Source organism: Lithobates pipiens, unplaced genomic scaffold (genome assembly GCF_037356315.1).
Source record: "Lithobates pipiens isolate NorthernLeopardFrog02 unplaced genomic scaffold, aLitPip1_a1.2 Scaffold_30, whole genome shotgun sequence".
NCBI classification, from domain to species: Eukaryota; Metazoa; Chordata; class Amphibia; order Anura; family Ranidae; genus Lithobates; species Lithobates pipiens.
In genome coordinates this window covers 153,270,524-153,293,254 of record NW_027507791.1, presented here as the reverse complement: position 1 = coordinate 153,293,254, position 22,731 = coordinate 153,270,524, and the positions used below count along the sequence as shown (strand labels likewise).

General features: G+C 44.0%; 1 protein-coding gene across 26 annotated transcripts in view; it reads right to left on the bottom strand.

Annotated features, from left to right (window-relative positions):
* Positions 1-341: 341 nt before the first annotated feature.
* The window catches only part of GPHN (gephyrin), a 935,903-nt gene continuing 913,513 nt past the window's right edge, over positions 342-22,731 (bottom strand). For all 26 annotated transcript variants that reach the window (XM_077464979.1, XM_077464987.1, XM_077464985.1 and 23 more), the window contains 3 exons: positions 13,276-13,379; positions 8,474-8,570; positions 342-1,322 (listed from right to left, as the gene is read on the bottom strand). In XM_077464979.1, coding sequence (XP_077321105.1) covers positions 1,189-1,322; positions 8,474-8,570; positions 13,276-13,379 — 335 coding nt within the window. In that variant the 3' untranslated portion in view covers positions 342-1,188. The remainder of the gene's footprint in view (positions 1,323-8,473; positions 8,571-13,275; positions 13,380-22,731) is intronic.

The window sequence follows — 22,731 nt, the reverse complement described above, 5'->3', positions numbered from 1 at the left end:
CCATTGTGCCAGAGTATCATATTGCCAAATTTGGGTTACTTGGTATTTCAGGATCTTATTAGAAGTGATGTTGCTCCATGCAGTAGGGTAAGTATATTACTTAACTTTTTTTACTCACAGTTTTTTTTCTCTTCTTTTTCAAGTGGTTTAAAATTGGGTAGAGGGGGCCACGCTAAATAAGCAGACCTTAAGCACATCACATCCAGGATTAACAAAAGTTACATAAAAAAATAAAAAATAAAATGCATATACCAGCAATTTAGAAACCAGGTAATTAAACACAGAAGAGAAAATATTAAGTCTTTATCATACCTTATATAACATACAACAAAGGAAACAGATTTTACTATTTTTTAAATAATGTTCAAGGATTTAATTCATCTTGTTTCAATATCATTACAGAAAATGTTATGGTACAGAGTTCTTCAATAATTCTTTGCTTCTTTATCTCCACATGAATGCTGGTACACTGTAATCTGTACAAGATCAGTTTTTGATTTTTTTTTTTTCTGTACATTTTTTTTAAATGTATTGGTTAAAAAGGCTGTCAGCACTTAAGGAAGCAATTTTTATTCAAATAAAAGGTATTCAGTTACTGCCCAATAGTACTGAGCGGAGTGATTGCCAGGACGTCCGTCCTCCTTGTTAAGAAGATGGGAGTCTTCATCCAGACGCAACCACTTTGCTTTTGGCACTGTGCACATCAACACGTTATACAAGATAAAGAACAAGCAGAGCTCTCTTGTGAAGCAGTTATGAAGCATACTGATAAGGGAAACAGCAGTGTCATCTAAGCTAGTATAAAGTAAGCAGACAGCCTTGTTTAAGAGCTTAAGTATTTGTACTTTAGGGATGAGAGAAACACAACTTTTGCAGGCATCTACTGCTGTCTACTAAAAGCTACTGCTATTAGACCTAGCATTTTAACACACAAAGCAATTGCAATGAAGGAAAAGTTGCCTTGATATAATCAGAATAAGGTTTTATATGTTTTTTTTTTTTTTGGAAAAAATGTTTTTTTTTTTTCAGGGTTTTTTCCTCAAAGTCATTTTTCGAAATTTAGTTCAAGATGTTGACTACACTGATCAACTTTATCCAAATCATAAAAACTAACTGTGCCATTGCATATTACAGGATACAGTCAATGATATGTGGACATGCATCAAAGCTTTTCTCTTGCGGCCGTCATCATAGCCTTCCAATGACCATGACGTCCACCACTTCTCCCTTGTGAAGCTCCACATACTGCTCTGTCTTTGGAGGTAGCATCAACAGTCCATTGGCACTTCGCATACTCATGAGGCGACTGCTCATTTGATTACCTGTGTGGGAAGAAAATGACAGTGTAAATACTAATGACTGTTTATGACAATGTACAATGCCATCAAGCTAACCTCTATGACTAAGCCCAATCTGGGTGAGGGATTGTCCAGGGGTTGTGGCTAATGGGCAGGGACTGGCACCTAGAATGGTGGGAGAGCCGACAAGACAGCATGCAGGAAGCTTTAAGTGGCTCTAGTTTCCTACATACTGTGGGTTTACTATAAATGTTCTGAATGGACGTTTCTCCAAAAAGAGATATTCAAATTAAAGTTGAAGTATAAAGGGCGCAGAAACCCACTAGCTTCTTTAATCTCCTGAAAACTCCTTTACGAGATTTCCCAGCTATAGTTACCAGCTCTGTTCCCACTCGCTTTGAAGCCCCATTTTTCAGTAAACTGCATCAGTTAAAAAACACAAAAAACCTTTAAGGCAATATGCATCACATACTAGCACATTATGAAATACTTACCTTAGAACAAAGCCCTCCAGTGGCGTGCTGCCAGTGCTGATATCCTCCCCCTGGTCTTGCTTCTGGGTTTGCGGACTCAGGAGGTGTGAGTGGCCAGAGCCACAATGACATCCCTCCTGCACATGCACATGGGAGCCCTTGGTTACTGCACGAAGCTCTGAAGGTCTGGCACGGTATGCTGGAACTTCACAGCGCATGTGTTGGTGAAGTCACCAGCTGCATCCAGAGTGAACATCTCCTAAACGGTGCACGTTTAGGAGATATTCATTTTACCTACAGGTAAGCCTTATTATAGGCTTACCTGCAGGTGAAAATCACAAAGTGGGCTTTACTACTGCTTTAACAGGTTCCCGACCAGTGCACGCCGATATACGTCGGCAGAATGGCACGGGCAGGCATATTGGCGTACAGGTACGACCAATCTTCAATGCCGCCCTGCCATCTTGAGCGGCGTGCTCACGCGCCGGTCGGGGCCCCCATGAGTCCGGTCGCGGGTCCCGAGCATACTCGCGATCGTCTCACGGGACGGCTGAATGGAGAAGTGCCGTTGTAAATAGCATTTCTCCTTCTGCCTAGCAACTAGTGACGCTGATCTCTGCTCCATGTGATTGGAGCAGAGATCAGTGTTCACTAAATGAAAGCCCAACCCCCCACAGTTAGTAACACACCCCTAGGAACACTTAACCCCTACACGGCCACCCAATGGTTAACCCCTTCACTGCCAGTGTCATTTACACAGGAATCACTGCATTTATATAGCAATGATTGGTGTATAACTGACACCAAAAATGTGTCAAAAATGTCCGATGTGTCCGCCATAATGTCGCAGTCACAATAAAAATCGCTGATCGCCGCCATTACTAGTAAAAAAAATAAAAAATAAAAAATTATTAATAAAAATGCCATAAAACTATCCCTATTTTGTAAACGCTATAACTTTTGCGCAAACCAATCAATAATCGCGTATTGCGATTTTTTTTACCAAAAGTATGTAGAAGAATAAGTATTGGCCTAAACCGAGGGAAAAAAATGTTTTTTTATATATTTTTGGGGGATATTTATTATAACAAAAAGTAAAAAAAATAATGCGTTTTTTTCAAAATTGCGGCTCTATTTTTGTTTATAGTGCAAAAAATAAAAACCGCAGGGGTGATCAAATAGCACCAAAAGAAAGCTCTATTTGTGGGAAAAAAAGAACGCCAATTTTGTTTGGGAGCCACGTCGCACGACCGTGCAATTGTCAGTTAAAGCGATGCAGTGCCGAATCGCAAAAAGTGGTCTGGTCTTTGACCAGCAAAATGGTCCGGTCTCTAAGTGGTTAAACAGAGGTGCCCCTGGATATTCCCACTCTGCATTTTCCTTTAAATTACATTTAAAATCTAGCAATTTTGGCTAGTTGTATTAGAAAAATTATAATATGATATAGATTTTAAAAGGCCATCTAGCATCAGGTTAGCTTTTTCCTTGTACCCCAATATATCAGTTTGGCAGAGCCTGGACCTAAATATGGGACCTCTGTGTATCTGGCAGTAACTCTTCTTGTTGAGCCATCTTAAATGCTGGACAGCTACTTGCCCGATTGCTCAGACAACCTTGCCTTATGTCTTGCTTCTCGTGAACCTTGAACTTTTCCCATGAATTTCCTGATTTAAGCCATGTCTCTATACTTCCTGTTTGCCAGATTATTGTGCTCTCTCCGGCCAATATCTTGCTCTTGTCACTCCTGCTGTCTACCACTTGTTATCAACCTTTGGCTTGTTCCTTGGGTGTGCTTCTGCTTGATCCCAACCTGCAATCACTCGTTACCAACTTTTGGCTTGCTTACTGATTACATTCATGCTTGAGTACTACCTGCTATATCTGCGACTGGACCCTGGCTTGCTAATTTCCTGGTGGGGTGATCTGAGGACTGCGGCCTGGTACTAACATGCATCAAGACCCATCTGCACCATCAGGAGCTCTGGTGAACACAGCTTAGTACTTAGACCCCCACCTTGGACGAGCCTGCATCATCTGCCAGGGTGACCTGCTTGTTCACTTATCCAGCTGGTTGGTGGGAGCCTTTCTAATGCTATAGCTAATGGCCTCAGAGCCTGATCGTGTTTTGCTGTGTGACTTGCATGTTTTAGATTGGCTCGTTGCACTGGTAAGCTCAGAATAACACTTTGTCTCTTTAATAAAATATACATGATCACTACGGTATTACACATTCTATACAGCACAGCAAACTTGATGTGTTCATTGAGTTATAGAGAAACTACTTGGTAATTTCAGCTAGCATTATTTATTCCTTTTTTGCACAGTAATTTTAAATTTTCATTTATTCACACAGCATCACATTTTTATGATCAATTTCCATATGCACATGCTTGCTCTTCATTTTAGAGAATACAATCTGTATTTTGAATTCTTTAAACTGCTAAGAAACCAACCTACTTATGCACAGTCTGCAATTATAATATTATTTGTCGAACCTATGTAAGCATGGTAATAAAAAAACTTAAAATACAAAGATTAAACTGAATAGTTTATTGAAAAGATACTGAGTGTATCTTTTGTGTCTGTTCCCTTCTGCAGTAGTTATTAATTTGGAACCACTGATCAATTATTATGATTGAAGTTGCCCATCTATAAAATTTCCAAGGCACCCAGTAAATGCAAATACTAGAGGTGAAAGTTCAGCCACCACTTCTGTTCACCCAATGTCTTTGGTGGTGATGGGGGGCCTCAAGCTGGGTGACCTGGGCATGGGACAGAGAGGGAAAGTTTACAGACTGCAGCAGGTTTACCAGTTCATCGTGGGTGTAGTGAGCCATGGAGGAGTACAGGGTGGAAAAGAAGGTGTGAAATTCTCCAGCCACTAAGTCGGGGTCAGTGATCCGGTGTCCTGTGGAGTCAATAAGAGATACCACAACCGGGGGCTTGTGATCTAAGTGCGCAAGATAGGCTAGCAGCCTACCTGCCCGCTCCCCATGTTCGAAGATCCTTTGCTTGCAAAAGAATAGTTTTGCTTTCTCAAAATGAAGGGTATTAACTAGGCGGGATTGTACACTGACGGAGAGTGCAGCATCTGGAGAGGGGTTTGACCAAAACGTCTGTTCCAGTGAGTCTAGGCGGGCCTCAGCCTGTCTCAGGGCAAATTTGGAAAACCGATTGTACCTGGATATGCAAGTTGAAAGCAGCATCTTGGCATGCAGCTTAAAGGACTCCTACACCATCCCAAGCGGGGCCGACCCCATGTTGGCATTGAAAAAGAAAGTCATTTCAGTCTGCATGTTGTCTATGTCAAGAAGAACAGATAGCCAGAAAGGGTTGAGCTGCCACACCGGGGACGAAGGGGGAGCCCGCAGGTCAATCACGGTCCAACAGGGTCATGGTCGGAGAGGACACGAGTGCCGTAACCCACATCCAGCAGCCACGGAAGTAGGGAAGAGGATATAAATATATAGTCTATCCGTGACATGGTGAAGTGGGAGGCGGAGAAACAGGAATAACTGGGGAGGGCAGGGTACTTGTAGTGCGAATTCGTCATCAACTGGCCAAACCTCGTTACACCGTGGGGACGTGGTTCAGGGGCCCCTGAATCCATTCTGTCTATTTGAGGGTTGATGACCATATTGAAAATCACCCAGCCAGATGGCTGGGGTGGTGGGGTACTGTGCCATGAACGTGAGGACCTTCCTGTATTGGAACGGAGGGGGGACATAGTATGCAAGTATTAGCACTTCAAACCCTCCCAGCGTTGCATGCAAAAATATATATCTGCCCTGAGGGTCCGTCCACAAGGGTATAAGTTGAAATTGAACACATTTTGAAATTAGGATTGCAACACCCCAAGAGTGCGGGGTGTGGGGAGCCTGGTATACCCATCCTAGCCAGGGCTTTTTCAGGGTAAGCTGTGACCAGTGAGATGGGTTTCCAGTAGGTCATATACCTCAGCTTGCAAGACCTTTAGGTGAGAGAGGATTGCAGTGCGTTTAGGTCTAGCACGCATTCCCCTGACGTTCCACGTTAAAAATTTGATAGGTGCTATACTGAATAATGATAATTAGGTACCCGCTGATGGAAGCCCAGGGCAGACAACAAGTGAGGGACCCCCAAGCACAGTCGTATATTGGGCAGCAGCAGCCAATAAGCAAGATGAACCCTGGAGAGCACCATGTTGCACGACCCCACTACACGCCACTCGCCATTTTGTGGGGGTATAAAGCCCTTAACAATGAACCAACTAGTGTGGATACCTGAGATTGACATCTGTATAGATTTTCTACCAAGTACACATTGCTCAATTATAATTAATACCAACTAGATAGAACATTGTAGGGGGGTAGGGAAAGGAAACGGGGGAGGGAGAAAGAAATAGGAGCAGAGAAAAGGGGAAACAGAATGGCAGTTCCAACATACATTAGGCGGTATACTCCGGTCCAACTCACTTCAATCAGCCCCCATAGCAACAGGGTATGGTGGGGGGGTGACCACTGGCAGGGGAAACAAATCTTAAACCACCCTAGCGTAACAGTCAAAAAAATGAAGAGAAAATTACAGATAGAACACTGACTTCCAACACTAGTTTGATTTTGAAGGGGACGAACAATCACCGAGGAGCCTGCCACGGTGCGGGTGGCCAGTCAAGGTGTACGGGCACATCGTGGAGCACAACCCGCCCAGAGTCCCGAAGGTCAGAGCACAGAGTGTCGCCTATCCACAGGAGTGTCTCTGTTGGCTCCTGCCGGCGTACAGTGAGCATATAAGGGGGAAGAAGGCAGTTTGTAATTTACCAGAGGGAAAAAGTTCCAGTTTGCAGACAGTGTTGAAAAAAAAAAAGTTATGAGGGATCCAGAATAAAATGAGTCCTAATGTAGGATAGAAGAGGAGGGGAAATTGAGTGCATACCAGGGATCACAGTCCCTGTCCAGGCAGGGCAATCAGGGTGGAGGCCTGTTAACGTTGTCGCTGCGTTCCAGCCATGCAAATGCCGAATGGGGGTCTTCGAAGAAGTAGACTTGATCATCTCCCACCACCTGCAATCTTGCGGGATACAACATGGCATATTTCAGGTTCCTGACTCGTAGCTGGCGCTTAACTTCGGTGAATTAGGAGCGGTGGCGCTGGTATATTGGTTTATTGCCTTTTTTCCCTGGGCAGCATAAGAATAGCATCCTGATCTCTGTAATTCATAAATTTGTCAATCAAGGTCCATGGAGGAGCACCAGGCAGAGGGGGTTTTGCGGCCAGACGTTGCGCTCGCTCCACTACAAAGGAGTGATTGAGAAATTCACATTTCCATATGTAGGATCTCAATCACTTTATTTAATAAACTTCACTTTATTGAAAAATACTACACCATGGTAGGCTCTTTATCTCCTCTCTATACCCTGATATACTGAACATGTGAGTGATCACAGACATCCAATCAGCGGAAAGAAAGCGAAAGGATCCCCTCGGGCTCTGCTGCATACCTAGTAGGGACGCGCAGGAATACTACAATCTGAAGGGATTTAACTCCCCCCTCCTCCTCTACATGCTGTTTACCTTACATCAGTAAGGTAACAATTTAGCACAGCCACGAGTATCAGTGACACTGAAGATTTTTGCCACATTTAAAAGTCACACTGTCACTGGATATAATTGCATTATCACTCAGTGTCCCTGGAAAACACTGCTACACTTGCACTATTTGCACAGTGGACCCTGTAGAGTTCCATATCCCACTCTAGAATCTATTTATTCACTCTGCATATTTGCACATTCCTGCTATATACCTGCATATTTGCACATTTTTGCTATTTTTTGCACATTAATTAGTTGCACTGATTAGTATTTATATATTTTGCTCATTTGCACAGATTGTTATTTATACCCACTTTTTTGATTCTATATATCGATTTATCATTTTGCATACTGTGGACTAGATTTTATTTGAAGTACTCTATTGCAATTAGACAATTTATATTTTATCTGTATTTACTTCCACTTGGATTTATGATAAGTATGTTATGAACCTTAAATAATATTCCTTCATATTTATTATCACTTTGATAAATCACAATTATGCTATGAACCTCAAATAATTTTAGGAGCGCAACACCACTTACCTTTTTATATATTTGGGCAACAGTTTGGCCCTTACGGTGGATGCAGCACCTATAGAAATATATTTATATTTCCTTTTAGCGCAGGAATACCTACTTTACATCTGCACAAAGCCCTGACCTCAACCTGATGGAACACCTTCGGGATGAATCAGAGCAATGACTGCGAACCCTTCTCGTCCACATCAGTGCCTGACGTCACAAATGTGCTTCTGGAAGAATGATCAAACATTCCCATAGACACACTCCTAAACCATGTGCACAGCCTTCCCAGAAGAGTTGAAGCTGTTACATCTGCAAAGGGCAGGTCAACTGAATATTGAACCCTACAGACTAAGACTGGGATGCCATTAAATGTCACGTGTGTGTAAAGGCAGACGGCCCAATATAGTGTATATAAAAGTTGACCTTTGTAAGCATGGTTTTTCCCTAAATTGTAAATACCACTTTTATGGGACAGTTTGCCATGTTTCAGGACCTAGAAATACAACAAATCTACTGCCAGTATCAACAGGTAATAAAACATTGATTCTGGTGGAACAAGCTTTAACTCAATGTTTACTGGAAAGAGAATGCGACTTCCACTGACCTGTACTTTGTGCCCAAGGCAGTGGCTCTTGGTGATGCCATGTTAGTATGCAGCGATGGTACTCAGGGCGAGGATCCAACTTTACATCACATGATAACTGTAAAGAATATAGTAGAACAAAGAACAGTGTAAAGACAATAGAAATAGTTACAAAATTTTCACATTGGAGGAGGATCCTTATTAGCTTTCATTTGGATTCACAGCATGTTATCAAGTACACAGTGGTGTTTTTGTTCGGCACTGCAAGTTTAAAATGTTTGTTTTAGGTCTAGGGTACTAGAAGAAGCAAATTTACTTATCCAACTCTCAACCCCTGCAGGTTCCCTGTCACACTACTAAACTGCTCCCTGCAGTCTATGTTTTGGTGGTTGCAGGTCACCTGAGGTCATCAAGTACAATGTTGGGAATGAGGATGCCTAGGGACATTCAATGCCAAAGTGTAGGGCAGTGGAGGAGAGCACAGGCTGTCTGGGGAGCAGATGATGACGTAAATGAGACTGCTTGTCCCGGTAGCTAGATATAAAGGACCAATTTACCCATGTGGCGCAGGAGCAGCCACACCATAAAGGAGGAGTTTTCCTTTCCTCGCAGAAAGTGTAACCCAAACATTTAAAGCCTTCTGTCAACAGGAGGCTGGGACATTGGCAAGCCAAATACTGTATGCTAGCCCTGGGTATAACCCCTCCTATTTATCTTTGGGGTTATTAACCACTTGCAGACCGGACCAATTTGCTGGTCAAAGACCAGACCCCTTTTTGCGATTCGGCACTGCGTCGCTTTAACTGACAATTGCGCGGTCGTGCGACGTGGCTCCCAAACAAAATTGACGTCCTTTTTTCCCCACAAATAGAGCTTTCTTTTGGTGGTATTTGATCACCCCTGCGGTTTTTATTTTTTGCGCTATAACCAAAAATAGAGCGACAATTTAGAAAAAAATGCATTATTTTTAACTTTTTGGTATAATAAATATCCCCCAAAAATATATAAAAAAACATTTGTTTCCCTCAGTTTAGGCCGATACGTATTCTTCTACATATTTTTGGTAAATAAGCGATTATTGATTGGTTTGCGCAAAAGTTATAGCGTTTACAAAATAGGGATAGTTTTATAGCATTTTTATTAATAATTTTTTATTATTTTTTTTTTACTAGTAATGGCGGCGATCAGCGATTTTTATTGTGACTGTGACATTGTGGGGGACCCATCGGACATTTTTGACACATTTTTGGGACCATTGTCATTTATACAGTAATCACTGCTATATAAATGCAGTGATTCCTGTGCAAATGACACTGGCAGTGAAAGGGTTAACCAGTGGGTGGCAGTGTAGGGGTTATGTGTTCCTAGGGGTGTGTTACTAACTGTGGGGGGGTTGGGCTTTCATTTAGTGAACACTGATCTCTGCTCCAATCACATGGAGCAGAGACCAGCGTCACTAGTTGCTAGGCAGAATGGAGAAATGTTGTTTACACAGCATTTCCTCCATTCGGGCGCTCCGTGAGACGATCGCGGGGATGCCCACGGCGATCGAGTCCGCGGGTCCCGCGACCGGACTCACGGGGGTCCCGACCAGCGTGGGAGCGCGCCACCGGCGGCGCGCTCCCGACGGCAGGGCGGCATTGAATATTGGACGTACCTGTACGCCAATATGCCTGCCCGTGCCATTCTGTCAACGTACATCGTCGTGCGCTGGTCGGGAAGTGGTTAAAGGAAGGAATATCGTCCATTCATAGTGCTTACCTAGTTAAGGTGGGAAATGGCCAGAATCACTGTGGGGACTAATTGCTTTGTGATAAGCTCCTCAGTTAGTAGCTACAGAGATATAATTAATTTGGAAAGAACACAAACCATAATAGCATGCTTCTGGTCTCACAGAAACTGAAATAGTGTGTGGTCTTTGAGACTTTAGGGGCCCTGTAAGACCCAAGTCCCAATACAGCACTGAATGATGCAACAGGGTGATCCTCTAGCTCCAGAGTGCCGTGCATCAATCACAGGTGCTGAAACAGTCTCCTTTAACTTACCAGTGACAGATGACTGCGACTGTACAGAAAAAAAACACACCAGTTAAAGACTTAAGAGACTCAGTATCCAAAAAGAGTTCTCATGGCCAAAGGCTCAGAAGTAGCTAAGGCTGCAGGCAGGTAAGGCACCAAGTGTACTGGGGATGTGCAGTAGCAAATTTGTGGCCTTTGAGATCAGCTCACCATGATTCAGAAACCAGCTGGGTAATCTGGGACATAAAGTCTACCATAGCCACAGTAAAGACCTATTCTAAGAAGGAGGACTCAAAGGAGTGGATACATTCAATACAACAGGATCCCTGCTTATAGGTGTTGCCACTATTAGGGGCACACTGCAAGAAGTCCCTGACCCTTTAATGAACATGGTGCAGGGGGAATCTGATATAGTAGGACCGCCCCCACTAGAATTGCACATGTTTCAGCTGCTTTGCAGTAAGCAACATACAGGCTTATGCTACTGGATAAGACATCCAGTAGTCACTGAGCCTCAGCAGTGGGTAGCTGGCAGAAATGCTCAGAACTAGAAGGTAAAGCTAGTTGGAGATGACCAAGCTTCACTTCTGGCTAGCAGCAGGAACATGTCAAGAAACAAAGTTTCATGTGGCTCTTGAACACAGAACACTCCACCAAGCACAATGATGTCATTGCTCTGTCCCACAGTGTTAACTCCCCTCTGTAAAAATCTGGTAGGACAAATGGGGAATAAAGTTTGGTACCTAGCAACAAATAAAAGTGTGAGACCTCAAAGTGCCCAGCCTGAATGGCCTACTCACAATAGTAAGTATTCAGAGACAGAGCAAGGCAATGGCAGTGGCAGTGGCTCTGGACCTGATACGTGCTCCACAGCTAGCTAACCAGAACTAATCTCGAAAAGGCTCAACCCAAGGCCCGAAGGTCACTTCCAGGCTCACCCTGCAATGCCCAGCCCAGTGAGGTACGGTCACAGTGAAGTCCAGAAGGCAAGGCTGGGGGAAAACTGCAATGGATAGCTACAAAAGGAAATCACTAGCAGCAAAAGGGTGCAGATTTTTTTATATATATAAAAAAAAAAAAAGTTACTAGAAGAAATGACCAGTTAAGTTGTATCTTCAGCGGAACTGGGTGGCAGTGGTAGGGGTTTATACCAAGGGCTGGTCTACATTTTTCTGCTTGCAATTCTCCAAACCTTCTCTAAGCAAAGTGGAAAGTTTAAAGCCTGGTACACACTAGCAGTTTTTTTTTTGTTCAACCCAGTGGGCTGTACCAACTATTCAATTTTAGTACAGAGAACTCCCCCGCTAAGCTATTGTGTTCTGACAGGGGGACGCCCCCTGCCAAAACAAACCGGTCAGCTCTCTCAGTCATTGTCTAAGAGAACTGATCAGATGCCAATTGGCAGACCTATTGCGTTCATGCCCCTTCGACAGAAGCTGCAGTACACACGGGCCAAAATGCTTTTACAGGCCGGGTGTTTTTGTAAGTGACCCTGTTGATGCAAGGTCACTTTATTATAACTCAACTCTAGTTTTCATATTCTTATTGTCTTTGCTCATTATAACACCAAGGTTGGCTTTACATCTATACACCGTTAACATTTTACTGCAATGCACAGCAACACAAAATCTGAGGTACAGAGCATTTGGTACTATTCATTTTGAATGGCACCCAAATGTACATTGCAAACAGGACTTACAGTATTGTACATGCATTTTAGCTTACAACCACCAGATCGGGAACATCTTAGTAGTTACATAGTTACATAGTAGGCAAGGTTGAAAAAAGATACAAGTCCATCAAGTTCAACCTATGTGTGTGATTTTATGTCAGTATTACATTGTATATCCCTGTATGTTGTGGTCGTTCAGGTGCTTATCTAATATTGTGCGGCACAGTGGTGCAGAGGTTAGCACTCTCACCTAGCAGTAAAAAGGGTCGCTAGTTCAAATCCCAACCACGACACTACCTACCTGGAGTTTGCATGTTCTCCCTGTGCCTGCGTGGGTTTCCTCCGGGTACTCTGGTTTCCTTCCACACTCCAAAGACATGCAGGTAGGTTACTTGGCTTCTGTCCAAAAACTGGCCCTAGTATATGAATGAGGACCTTGGATTGTGGGCTCCTTAAGGTTAGGACTGATGTGAGTGTGCAATATACAGGGATAGGGACAATTGTAGACACTCAGGTTGAACTGGATGGACTGGTGTCTTAATTCAACCTTACTAACTATGTAACTATATATTGTGTAACATCTGTATGTGGTGGTGCTCTGATTTGAAAAGTATAAACGCTGCGGTTCTAATTTTTTGTGCTTTGTTGTCAGCCCACTCAAAATCTTATTGCTACACAGTGTAGCATGTGAAATAACACTTGGTAATGTTCATGAGGTAACGCACTACAATGCATCAGACAGTTGCGAATAGGGCCATATACTGTATATATATATATATATATATAAATATATATATATTTTTATATTCTTTCATGTATGTTTAAAGTAGAATTCCAGGCTGACTAACCTGTACAAAAAAAGTGACACATGATGGGATAGAAGCGGGCTGAAAATATGTAAATACATGCATCTTCTTCGCACAGATTAGTCAGTATAGGTATACGGGGGGGGGCGTTTTAGACCAGTTACGTTTAAGCTGGAATTCTAGTTTAATCCTATAATGTTTAACATCAGATTTTTTGCTTATATGAGAAATGCATGTGTGTTGTGCTCAGTATAACAACACAGAAACAATAAAATACAAAACAGGACAAAACAAATACTTCTCTACAGCACATCAGTGACTAAGTACCCTGGCTTTGATGATTGTAGGTCTTGGATCCAGGATTCCCTGCATCTTTCTTAGTGCTGGTACAACAAAAAGGTTACAGGTAACTACTGCTGACACAGGGTTGCCTACAAAAAACAAACAAAAAAAAAACAGTTAATCAGTATTTATTGTTAAGAATATTACTATTATTGAGAATCTATATAAAACCAAAAATTTCCACAGCACTGTAAATACAAAGGAGACATCCTTTCTTCCATCCCCTTAACAGGAAAGCATTTATGCAAACACATATTGGTCAATTATTCATCTACAATAGACATATTAATTATTGTCCACTTTTAGACAAGACATACGTTTTAGATTAACATTAACAAATGCTGTAGAAACAGTTGACAATAAAATATCGGATCCCAATTTGCAAAATATTTTTCTTGCAGGCCATTCCTCCACTTTTTGAAGGCTGCTTTTGCAATGTAGTTGGCAGTTTGGTATCAGGAAATCACTACATTGGTATTGGGGCATGTCAATATATTGGGCGTGGTAGAATAGAAATCATGTTGATGAAATGTCACATGTAGCATGTTGTCAGGCAGGTGAGTGTAATAAGAGATATACAGGCACATCTTAGGGAGACGTAGCCACCCTAGGACAAGCAGCGTGTTAGTAAGAGGATCACCATGTAAAAACAAAAAAGCCAAAAAAGAAATAAATACTGCACCACTACATCTAAGGACTGGTAGGGTACAATATATTTATATTTTTGTTTTGGGGTTTAGCTACCCTTTAGGGTCATCATACACATTACAATCTGACTGTAAAATGAACTTTAGATTACCAAATATGAGTACCTACTGAAAATGTCCAATCAATGTACATCTTATTACACAGGTCCTTGTTGTTGGTACATCTAAAGAACATTGTACAATCAGAATATAACATGTGGTGAGCTTTAAAGTTAGCATTTCTATTCTTCCTAATCCAAAGACTGTTCTCTCTAAGGCCGCGTACACACGGGCGGACTGTTCGCCCAACCTTGTTCGGCAAACAGTTTCATCAAACAGTCCGCTCAAAATTTGCATGAGCGGACTTGCCCACACACGAGCGGACTGTTTGACGAACAAGGTTGGGCAAACAGTTCGCTCAACTTTTGAAATGAACGGACTCGCCCACGTAAGGCGGAGGCAAATCCGCCCATTTCGAGCGCGTGTACAGGTAGGCGGGGCCCGCGAAGGAGACGTCGCGGGCTCCGCCGCCTGGAATGGGCTTAAAGGGGAACCCCAACGCCGAAAAAAATCGGCGTGGGGGTTCCCCCCAAGTCCACACCAGACCCTTGTCCGAGCACGCTACCCGGCCGGCCAGGAAAGGGGGGCGAGCGAGCGCGCCCCCCCTCCTGAGCCGTACCAGGCCGCGTGCCCTCAACATGGGGGGTGCCTTGGGGAAGGGGGGGCCGCGCGGCCCCCCCACCCCAAAGCACCTTGTCCCCATGTTGATGAGGACAAGGGCCTCTTCCCGACAACCCTGGCCGTTGGTTGTCGGGGTCTGCGGGCGGGGGGCTTATCGGAATCCGGGAGCCCCCTTTAAGAAGGGGGCCCCGGATACCGGCCTCCCACCCTATGTGAATGAGTATGGGGTACAATGTACCCCTACCCATTCACCTGTGAACTAAAGTACAATAAAAAACACAACACAGAGAAAAAATATTTTATTGCACAGCTCCGGGGGTCTTCCGTCTTCGGGGGTCTTCTCGCCGGACTCCTCCGCTATGTGTGTGTAGCTCTTTTGCTAGCGGAGGAGTCCGGCTTTCTTCCTCCCCGCCGCCGGCCTCTTCTCCCGACTTCGGGGGTCTTGTCCCCCTCTTCGGTTCTTCTGCCGGGCCACCGCGCCTGGTCCGGTGGCCCGGTCTTCTGTCGCCGTCTTCCGTTCTTCTGTCGCCGCCTTCGGTTCTTCTGCCGGGCCACCGCGCCTTCTTGTAGCTCTTTTACAGGCGGTGGCCCGGTCTTCTGTCGCCGCCGCCGCCTTCCGTTCTTGTTCTTCTTCTTGTTCTTCTTCTTCTCCTGGAGATGTTGACTCGACGATCTCTCCGGCCGGAATGCCAGGGACACGCTCCGCTGCCACTTATATAGTGACAATGGGGCGGTGTCACATGGTATATGTCACATGGGTTGGTCACATGGGTTGATGTCACATGGGGACTATGACATCGTAAGGGGGCGGGGTCACCATGTGACCAACCCATGTGACATATACCATGTGACACCGCCCCATTGTCACTATATAAGTGACCGCACAGCGCGGCTCTGGCATTCCGGCCGGAGAGATCGTCGAGTCAACATTTCCAGGAGAAGAAGAAGAACAAGAAGAAGAACAAGAACGGAAGGCGGCGGCGGCGACAGAAGACCGGGCCACCGCCTGTAAAAGAGCTACAAGAAGGCGCGGTGGCCCGGCAGAAGAACCGAAGGCGGCGACAGAAGAACGGAAGACGGCGACAGAAGACCGGGCCACCGGACCAGGCGCGGTGGCCCGGCAGAAGAACCGAAGAGGGGGACAAGACCCCCGAAGTCGGGAGAAGAGGCCGGCGGCGGGGAGGAAGAAAGCCGGACTCCTCCGCTAGCAAAAGAGCTACACACACATAGCGGAGGAGTCCGGCGAGAAGACCCCCGGAGCTGTGCAATAAAATATTTTTTCTCTGTGTTGTGTTTTTTATTGTACTTTAGTTTACAGGTGAATGGGTAGGGGTACATTGTACCCCATACTCATTCACATAGGGTGGGGGGCCGGTATCCGGGGGCCCCCTTCTTAAAGGGGGCTCCCGGATTCCGATAAGCCCCCCGCCCGCAGACCCCGACAACCAACGGCCAGGGTTGTCGGGAAGAGGCCCTTGTCCTCATCAACATGGGGACAAGGTGCTTTGGGGTGGGGGGGCCGCGCGGCCCCCCCTTCCCCAAGGCACCCCCCATGTTGAGGGCACGCGGCCTGGTACGGCTCAGGAGGGGGGGGGCGCGCTCGCTCGCCCCCCTTTCCTGGCCGGCCGGGTAGCGTGCTCGGACAAGGGTCTGGTGTGGACTTGGGGGAACCCCCACGCCGATTTTTTTCGGCGTTGGGGTTCCCCTTTAAGCCCATTCCAGGCGGCGGAGCCCGCGACGTCTCCTTCGCGGGCCCCGCCTACCTGTACACGTGCTCGAAATGGGCGGACTTTCCGAGCGGGAACAGTCCGCTCATTTCGAAAGTACAGCGGACAAGCCCACACACGGGCGGACTGTCCGCTCAAACACAGTTTCAGCGGACAGTTTTTCGGAATTTCCGAAAGACTTTGTCCGTCCAACTGTCCGCTGAAACTGTCCGCTGAAAGCCCACACACGAGCGGACTGTCCGCCCAAACACTGTTCAGCGGACAAGGTTGGGCGAACAGTCCGCCCGTGTGTACGCGGCCTAATATTTACGGACCAATGTCACTTTAAAATGCTGCACTAAGGTTTGCCCAAAACATCCTTAACCCTCTCAATTCATGCAGAAGAAGCAACATTTTTTCCTGGTCTCGAGGTCAGTTAAAATAATCATCTTATCCCTCTTATATACAAGAGCATAAAGTCCCAACATGTCTATTATTGATTTAGGCAGAAAAGGCCTTCAATTGGGCCAGTTGGAACTTTCTGAAGATATCCTTAGAACGGCATGGGACCCAACATAATCTCCACAATTATGATCGTATAAACCTCCCCTTCTGCCAAAATAACCACCAATGGTACCCTGGTTGAGGCAGTTTTATAAGCAATAACACTAAAAAGGGTGCCCCATGTCCTTGTTCCTCTACTTTATAGTCACCAAAAATCTGACTGTCAGAATCAGGGGAAAACCATTTATTTATGGAATCTACACCCCCTTTTTCCATCAAAGTATTTTCACTTATGCCGATGGCTTATGCTAGTATGTCAGCTAACCAGTTCTTTCTTTTTACTTTCTGCCATGAAAAAAGGCAAAGAAACTTAGTAACAAAAAAAATAGTTTGGCAGGATTACCATCCTTAAGAAACTCTCCCCATACTACTATATATATTATAAACGATTCTAATAAGTATCCTAAGTCTTTATCAACATTTTAAACAGTCAACCATTTCAGTTTTAAGACCTGCAGATGAAAATGCTGAGTTGGCATGGGACTCCCTAACTTTGAATTGAATAGCCTCTAACAATCACCATAGGTTAGGTCAATTTAGTGGCCCTGCTAATTATTTTTTGTCAGATGAATACACTTCAAATCTACTTCGTTATAGCTGCCTGTCAACTAATTTCTCTATATTGGAAACCCTTCAATGTGCCATCCCTGACACTGTGTGGTGATCCCCTTAATATTATGTGGATGGGAGGACTATATTTTTAAGATAGAAAGTTTTTCCAGTGGTATAACCCTTATTTTTCTCTAGGATGAACTTGAGAAAACTGTATTTGGACCACTCAGAAAAAAGGAAGAAGGCTCAAACATGTAAGTAGCAGCATCTGTAGTAGCAGTCTTGTAAAGCTGCTTGGTTTGCTACTTTGTGGCCATACTCTAGCTATCATGAAGAGGTACCTTGGTAGTACTTTGAAACTCTGGGCAGTGCATTCTTTTAGAAGCTGATTTTTAATAAAAGTTTCTATTATGAGGGATTTACTGGTCCTGTGATATTTGTGTAATTTATACATGCCTGCTGTTCATTTTGGTAAATGCATATACAGTGAGGGAAAAAAGTATTTGATCCCCTACTGATTTTGTACGTTTGCCCACTGACAAAGAAATGATCAATCTATGATTTTAATGGTAGGTATACATTAACAGTGAGAGACAAAATAACAAAAATATTCAGAAAAATGCTTTTTAAAAAAGTTTTTAAATTGATTTGCCTTCTAATCAGTTAAATAAGTATTTGATCCCCTATCAATCAACAAGATTTCTGGCTACCAGGTGTCTTCTATACAGGTAACGAGCTGAGATTAGGAGCACTCTCCTCAGCTGCATTCACACCTAAAGCCCAATAAACACTATCAGTTTTTTTGCTGAGATTTTCCTTCAGGTTTACCAAAACCATGTAGTGCAAGGGCCTGCCTGATTGCATACAAATTGAAACTCCTAAGGTTTGACCTCATAGTATATGGTTTTGGTAAATCTGAAGGAAAAACTCAGCAGAAAAACTGATAGTGTGTATGGGGCTTAAGAGTTTTCTGTTCATAAAATGCTTGTAAAATGCCCAGAAAACACCTGAAATACGCCCAAAAAGTAAAATCCCATATATTTCAATGGTACCTGCTCACATCTGAGAGTTTTGTCACCTGAATCAAAATGCAGAAAAACACATTAAGCTCAAAAAAAGAACATGAGTTTCTTTGGGGCAGATTACAGGCGTTTTCTCGTTTTTACATTGGTGACCTGTACAAAATGTGGCAAAATCTGCGGTAAATATCACTGTAAAAACACGCGACTTTGAAACACTCAGGTGTGAATGCAGCCTTTAACCACTTGACCACTGGGCACTTAAACACCCTTAATAACCAGACCAATTTTCAGCTTTCGGTGCTCTCGCATTTTGAATGACAATTACTCAGTCATGCAACACTGGACCTATATGAAATTTTTGTCCTTTTTTTCACACAAATAGAGCTTTCTTTTGGTGGTATTTAATCACCGCTGGGTTTTTTATTTTTTGTGCTATAAAGGAAAAAATACCGAAAATTCTGTAAAAAAATGAATTTTTCTTTGTTTCTGTTAGAAAATTTAGCAGATTAGTAATTTTTTCTTCATAAATTTTGGCCAAAATTTATACTACTACATATCTTTGGTAAAAATAAGTACAAATTGGTGGATATTATTTGGTCTTTGTGAAAGTTATAGAGTCCACAAGCTGTGGTGCCAATATCTGAAAATTGATCATACCTGAAGTACTGACGGCCTATTTCAATTCTTGAGACCCTAACATGCCAGAAAAGTACAAATACCCCCCAAATGACCCCTTTTTGGAAAGAAGACATTCCAAGGTATTTAGTAAGAGGCATGATGAGTTTTTTGAAGTTGTCATTTTTTCCCACAATTCTTTGCAAAATCAAGATTTTTTTTACTTTTTTTTTTTTTTTCACAAAATTGTCATATTATCAGGTTATTTCTCACACACAGCATATGCATACCACAAATTACACCCCAAAACACATTCTGCTATTACTCCCGAGTACAGCGATACCACATGTGTGAGACTTTTACACAGTGTGGCCACATACAGAGGCCCAACATGCAGGGAGCGCCATCAGGTGTTCTGGAGCACCCAGGACAATTCTGACATTTCTCTCCTACATGTAAAAATCATCATTTATTTGCTAGAAAATTACATAGAACTCCAAAACATTATATATGTTTTTTTAGCAAACACCCTGGAGAATACAATGGTGGTCTTTGCAACTTTTTATCTCGCACGGTATTTGCGCAGTAATTTTTCGAATGCTTTTTTTTTGAAAAAAAAACAGTTTTGGGCTTAAAAAAAAAAAAAAAAACAGTAAAGTTAGCCCAATTTTTCCATAATGTGAAAGATGAAATTACGCTGAGTAAATAGATACCTCATATGTCACTCTTCAAAATTGCACACGCTCGTGGAATGGGGCCAAACGTCGCTACTTAAAAATCCCCATAGGCGACGATTTAATTTTTTTTTTACTGGTTATATGTTTTGAGTTACAGAGGAGGTCTAGGGCTAGAATTATTGCTCTCGCTCTAACGTTCGCAGCGATACCTCACATGTGTGGTTTGAACACCGTTTTCATATGTGGGCGGGACTTACGTATGCGTTCGCTTCTGCATGCGAGCACATGGGGACAGGGGCGCTTTAAAAAAAAACATTTTTTTTATTGTTCATTTTACTTTATTTATTTTAGTTTGACATTTTTTTCCCCAAAAATAATTTTTTTGATCACTTTTATTCCTATTACAAGGAATGTAAACATCCCTTGTAATAGGAATATGGCATGACAGGTCCTCTTTACAGTGAGATGTGGGGTCAATAAGACCCCACATCTCACCTCTAAGCTGGGAAGCCTGAAAAAAAAAAAAAAAAAAAAAAAAAAAGATTCTGTCTTTGATCGTATTAGCGATTCGGTAGAAGCACCGGAGGGCGGCGGGAGGGGGGGGGGGATGTCTATGGCTGGGTATTGCAGGGTATCACCGACTATGGCTGGGTATCTCAGAGTATGGCGTTGCAGAGTATTGCATTGCAGGGTATTGGCGAGTGTTGCAGAGCATTGCAGAGTGTTGGCGGGTGTTGCAGAGCATTGCAGAGTGTTGCAGGGTATTGCAGAGTGTTGCAGGGCATTGCAAAGCGTTGCGGAGTGTTGCAGGGCATTGCGGAGTGTTGCAGGGCATTGCAGAGTGTTGCAGGGCATTGCGGAGTGTTGCAGGGCGTTGCGGAGTGTTGCAGGGCGTTGCGGAGTGTTGCAGGGCGTTGCAGAGTATTGCAGAGTGTTGCAGGGTATTGCAGAGTGTTGCGGAGTGTTGCAGGGCATTGCGGAGTGTTGCAGGGCATTGCGGAGTGTTGCAGGGCATTGCGGAGTGTTGCAGGGCATTGCGGAGTGTTGCAGGGCAATGCGGAGTGTTGCAGGGCAATGCGGAGTGTTGCAGGGCAATGCGGAGTGTTGCAGGGCAATGCAGAGTGTTGCAGGGCAATGCAGAGTGTTGCAGGGCAATGCAGAGTGTTGCAGGGCATTGCAGAGTGTTGCAGGGTATTGCAGAGTAATGGGGGTATTGCAGAGTAATGGGGTATTGCAGAGTAATGGGGTATTGCAGAGTAATGGGGGTATTGCAGAGTAATGCAGAGTAATGGGGGTATTGCAGAGTAATGCAGAGTAATGGCAGGGTATTGCAGAGTGTTGGCAGGGAATTGAGGGGTTAATTTTCGGTGCGCAGCGATGTGGGCACTGCAGATGCAGCCCACATCGCTGCTGACACCGATCTCTTCCCCCTCCGCTGTACCGATCGGTACACAGAGGGGGAGGGAGGAACCGGCGTCATGTTATGACGGTTTGTTTACAAGTGATCACTCCGTCATTTGACGGAGCGATCACGTGGTAAACGGCCGCGCTGAGCGGCCGTTTACCGTGATTCGTGATGCGCCGGGTCCTGTGGACCCGGCGGTCACGGATGCTCTCGTGTGCGCGCCCCAGGGGGCGCGCGAGAGCAGAATTCTGGGAGGCCGTTAATTAACGGCCTCTTAGAGTTAAACAACCGCCCTGAAGCCGTTAATCGGCAATGGGCGGTTGTTAAGTGGTTAAGGGAGTGCTCCTAATCTCACCTTGTCATCTGTATAAAAGACACCTGTCCAGAAGCAATCAATCAAATTCCAATCTCTCCACCATGGTTGAGACCAAAGAGCTGTCCAAGGACCATCGCCAAGTAGCTTGGTGAGGGGGTAACAACAGTTGGTGCGATTATTCACAAATGGAAAAAACTAAAAAATGCTGTCACTATAAATCTCTCAGTCTGGGGCTCCGTGCAAGGTCTCACCTCGTGGAGTTTCAATGATCATGAGAACAGTGAGGAATCAGCCCAGAACTACACAAGAGTATCTTTTCAATGACCTCAATGCAGCTGGGACCATAGTCACCAAGAAAACAATTGGTAACACACTATGCCGTGAAGGACTGAAATCCTACAGTGCCTGTAAGATCCCCCTGCTCAAAAAAAAACCCCACATGTACAGGCCTGTCTGCAATTTTCTAATGAATATCTGAATGATTCAGAGGAGAACTGGGTGAAAGTGATATGGTCAGATGAGAACAAAATCGAGCTCTTTGGCATCAACTCAACTCACCGTGTTTGGAGAAGGGGGAATGCTGCCTATGAACCCAAGAACACCATCCCCACCATCAAACAAGGAGGTGGAAACATTATGCTTTGGGGGTGTTTTCCTGCTAAGGGGAACAGGACAGTTTCACCGCATCAAAGGGATGATGGACGGGGCCATGTAGCGTCACATCTTGGGTGAGAAACTCCTTTCCTCAGCCAGGGCACTGAAAATCGGTCGTGGGTGGGTATTACAGCATGACAATGTCACAAAACACATGGCCAAGGCAACAAAGGAGTGGCACAAGAAGAAGTGCATTAACATCCTGGAGCAGCCTAGCCAGTCTCCAGACCTTAATGCCATAGAAAATATGTGGAAGGAGCTGAAGGTTCCATTTAACCACTTCGCATCCAGGCCAATTCTGACATTTCTCTCCTACATGTAAAATTCATAATTTTTTTGCTAGAAAATTACATAGAACCCCCAAACATTATATATGTTTTTTTTAGCAAAGACCCTAGAGAATACAATGGTGGCCGTTGCAACTTTTTATCTCGCATGGTATTTGCGCAGCAATTTTTCGAACACATTTTTTTCAGAAAAAAAAACAGTTTCATGCTTTAAAAAAAAAGAAAACAGTAAAGTTAGCCCAATTTTTTGCATAATGTGAAAGATGAAGATACACC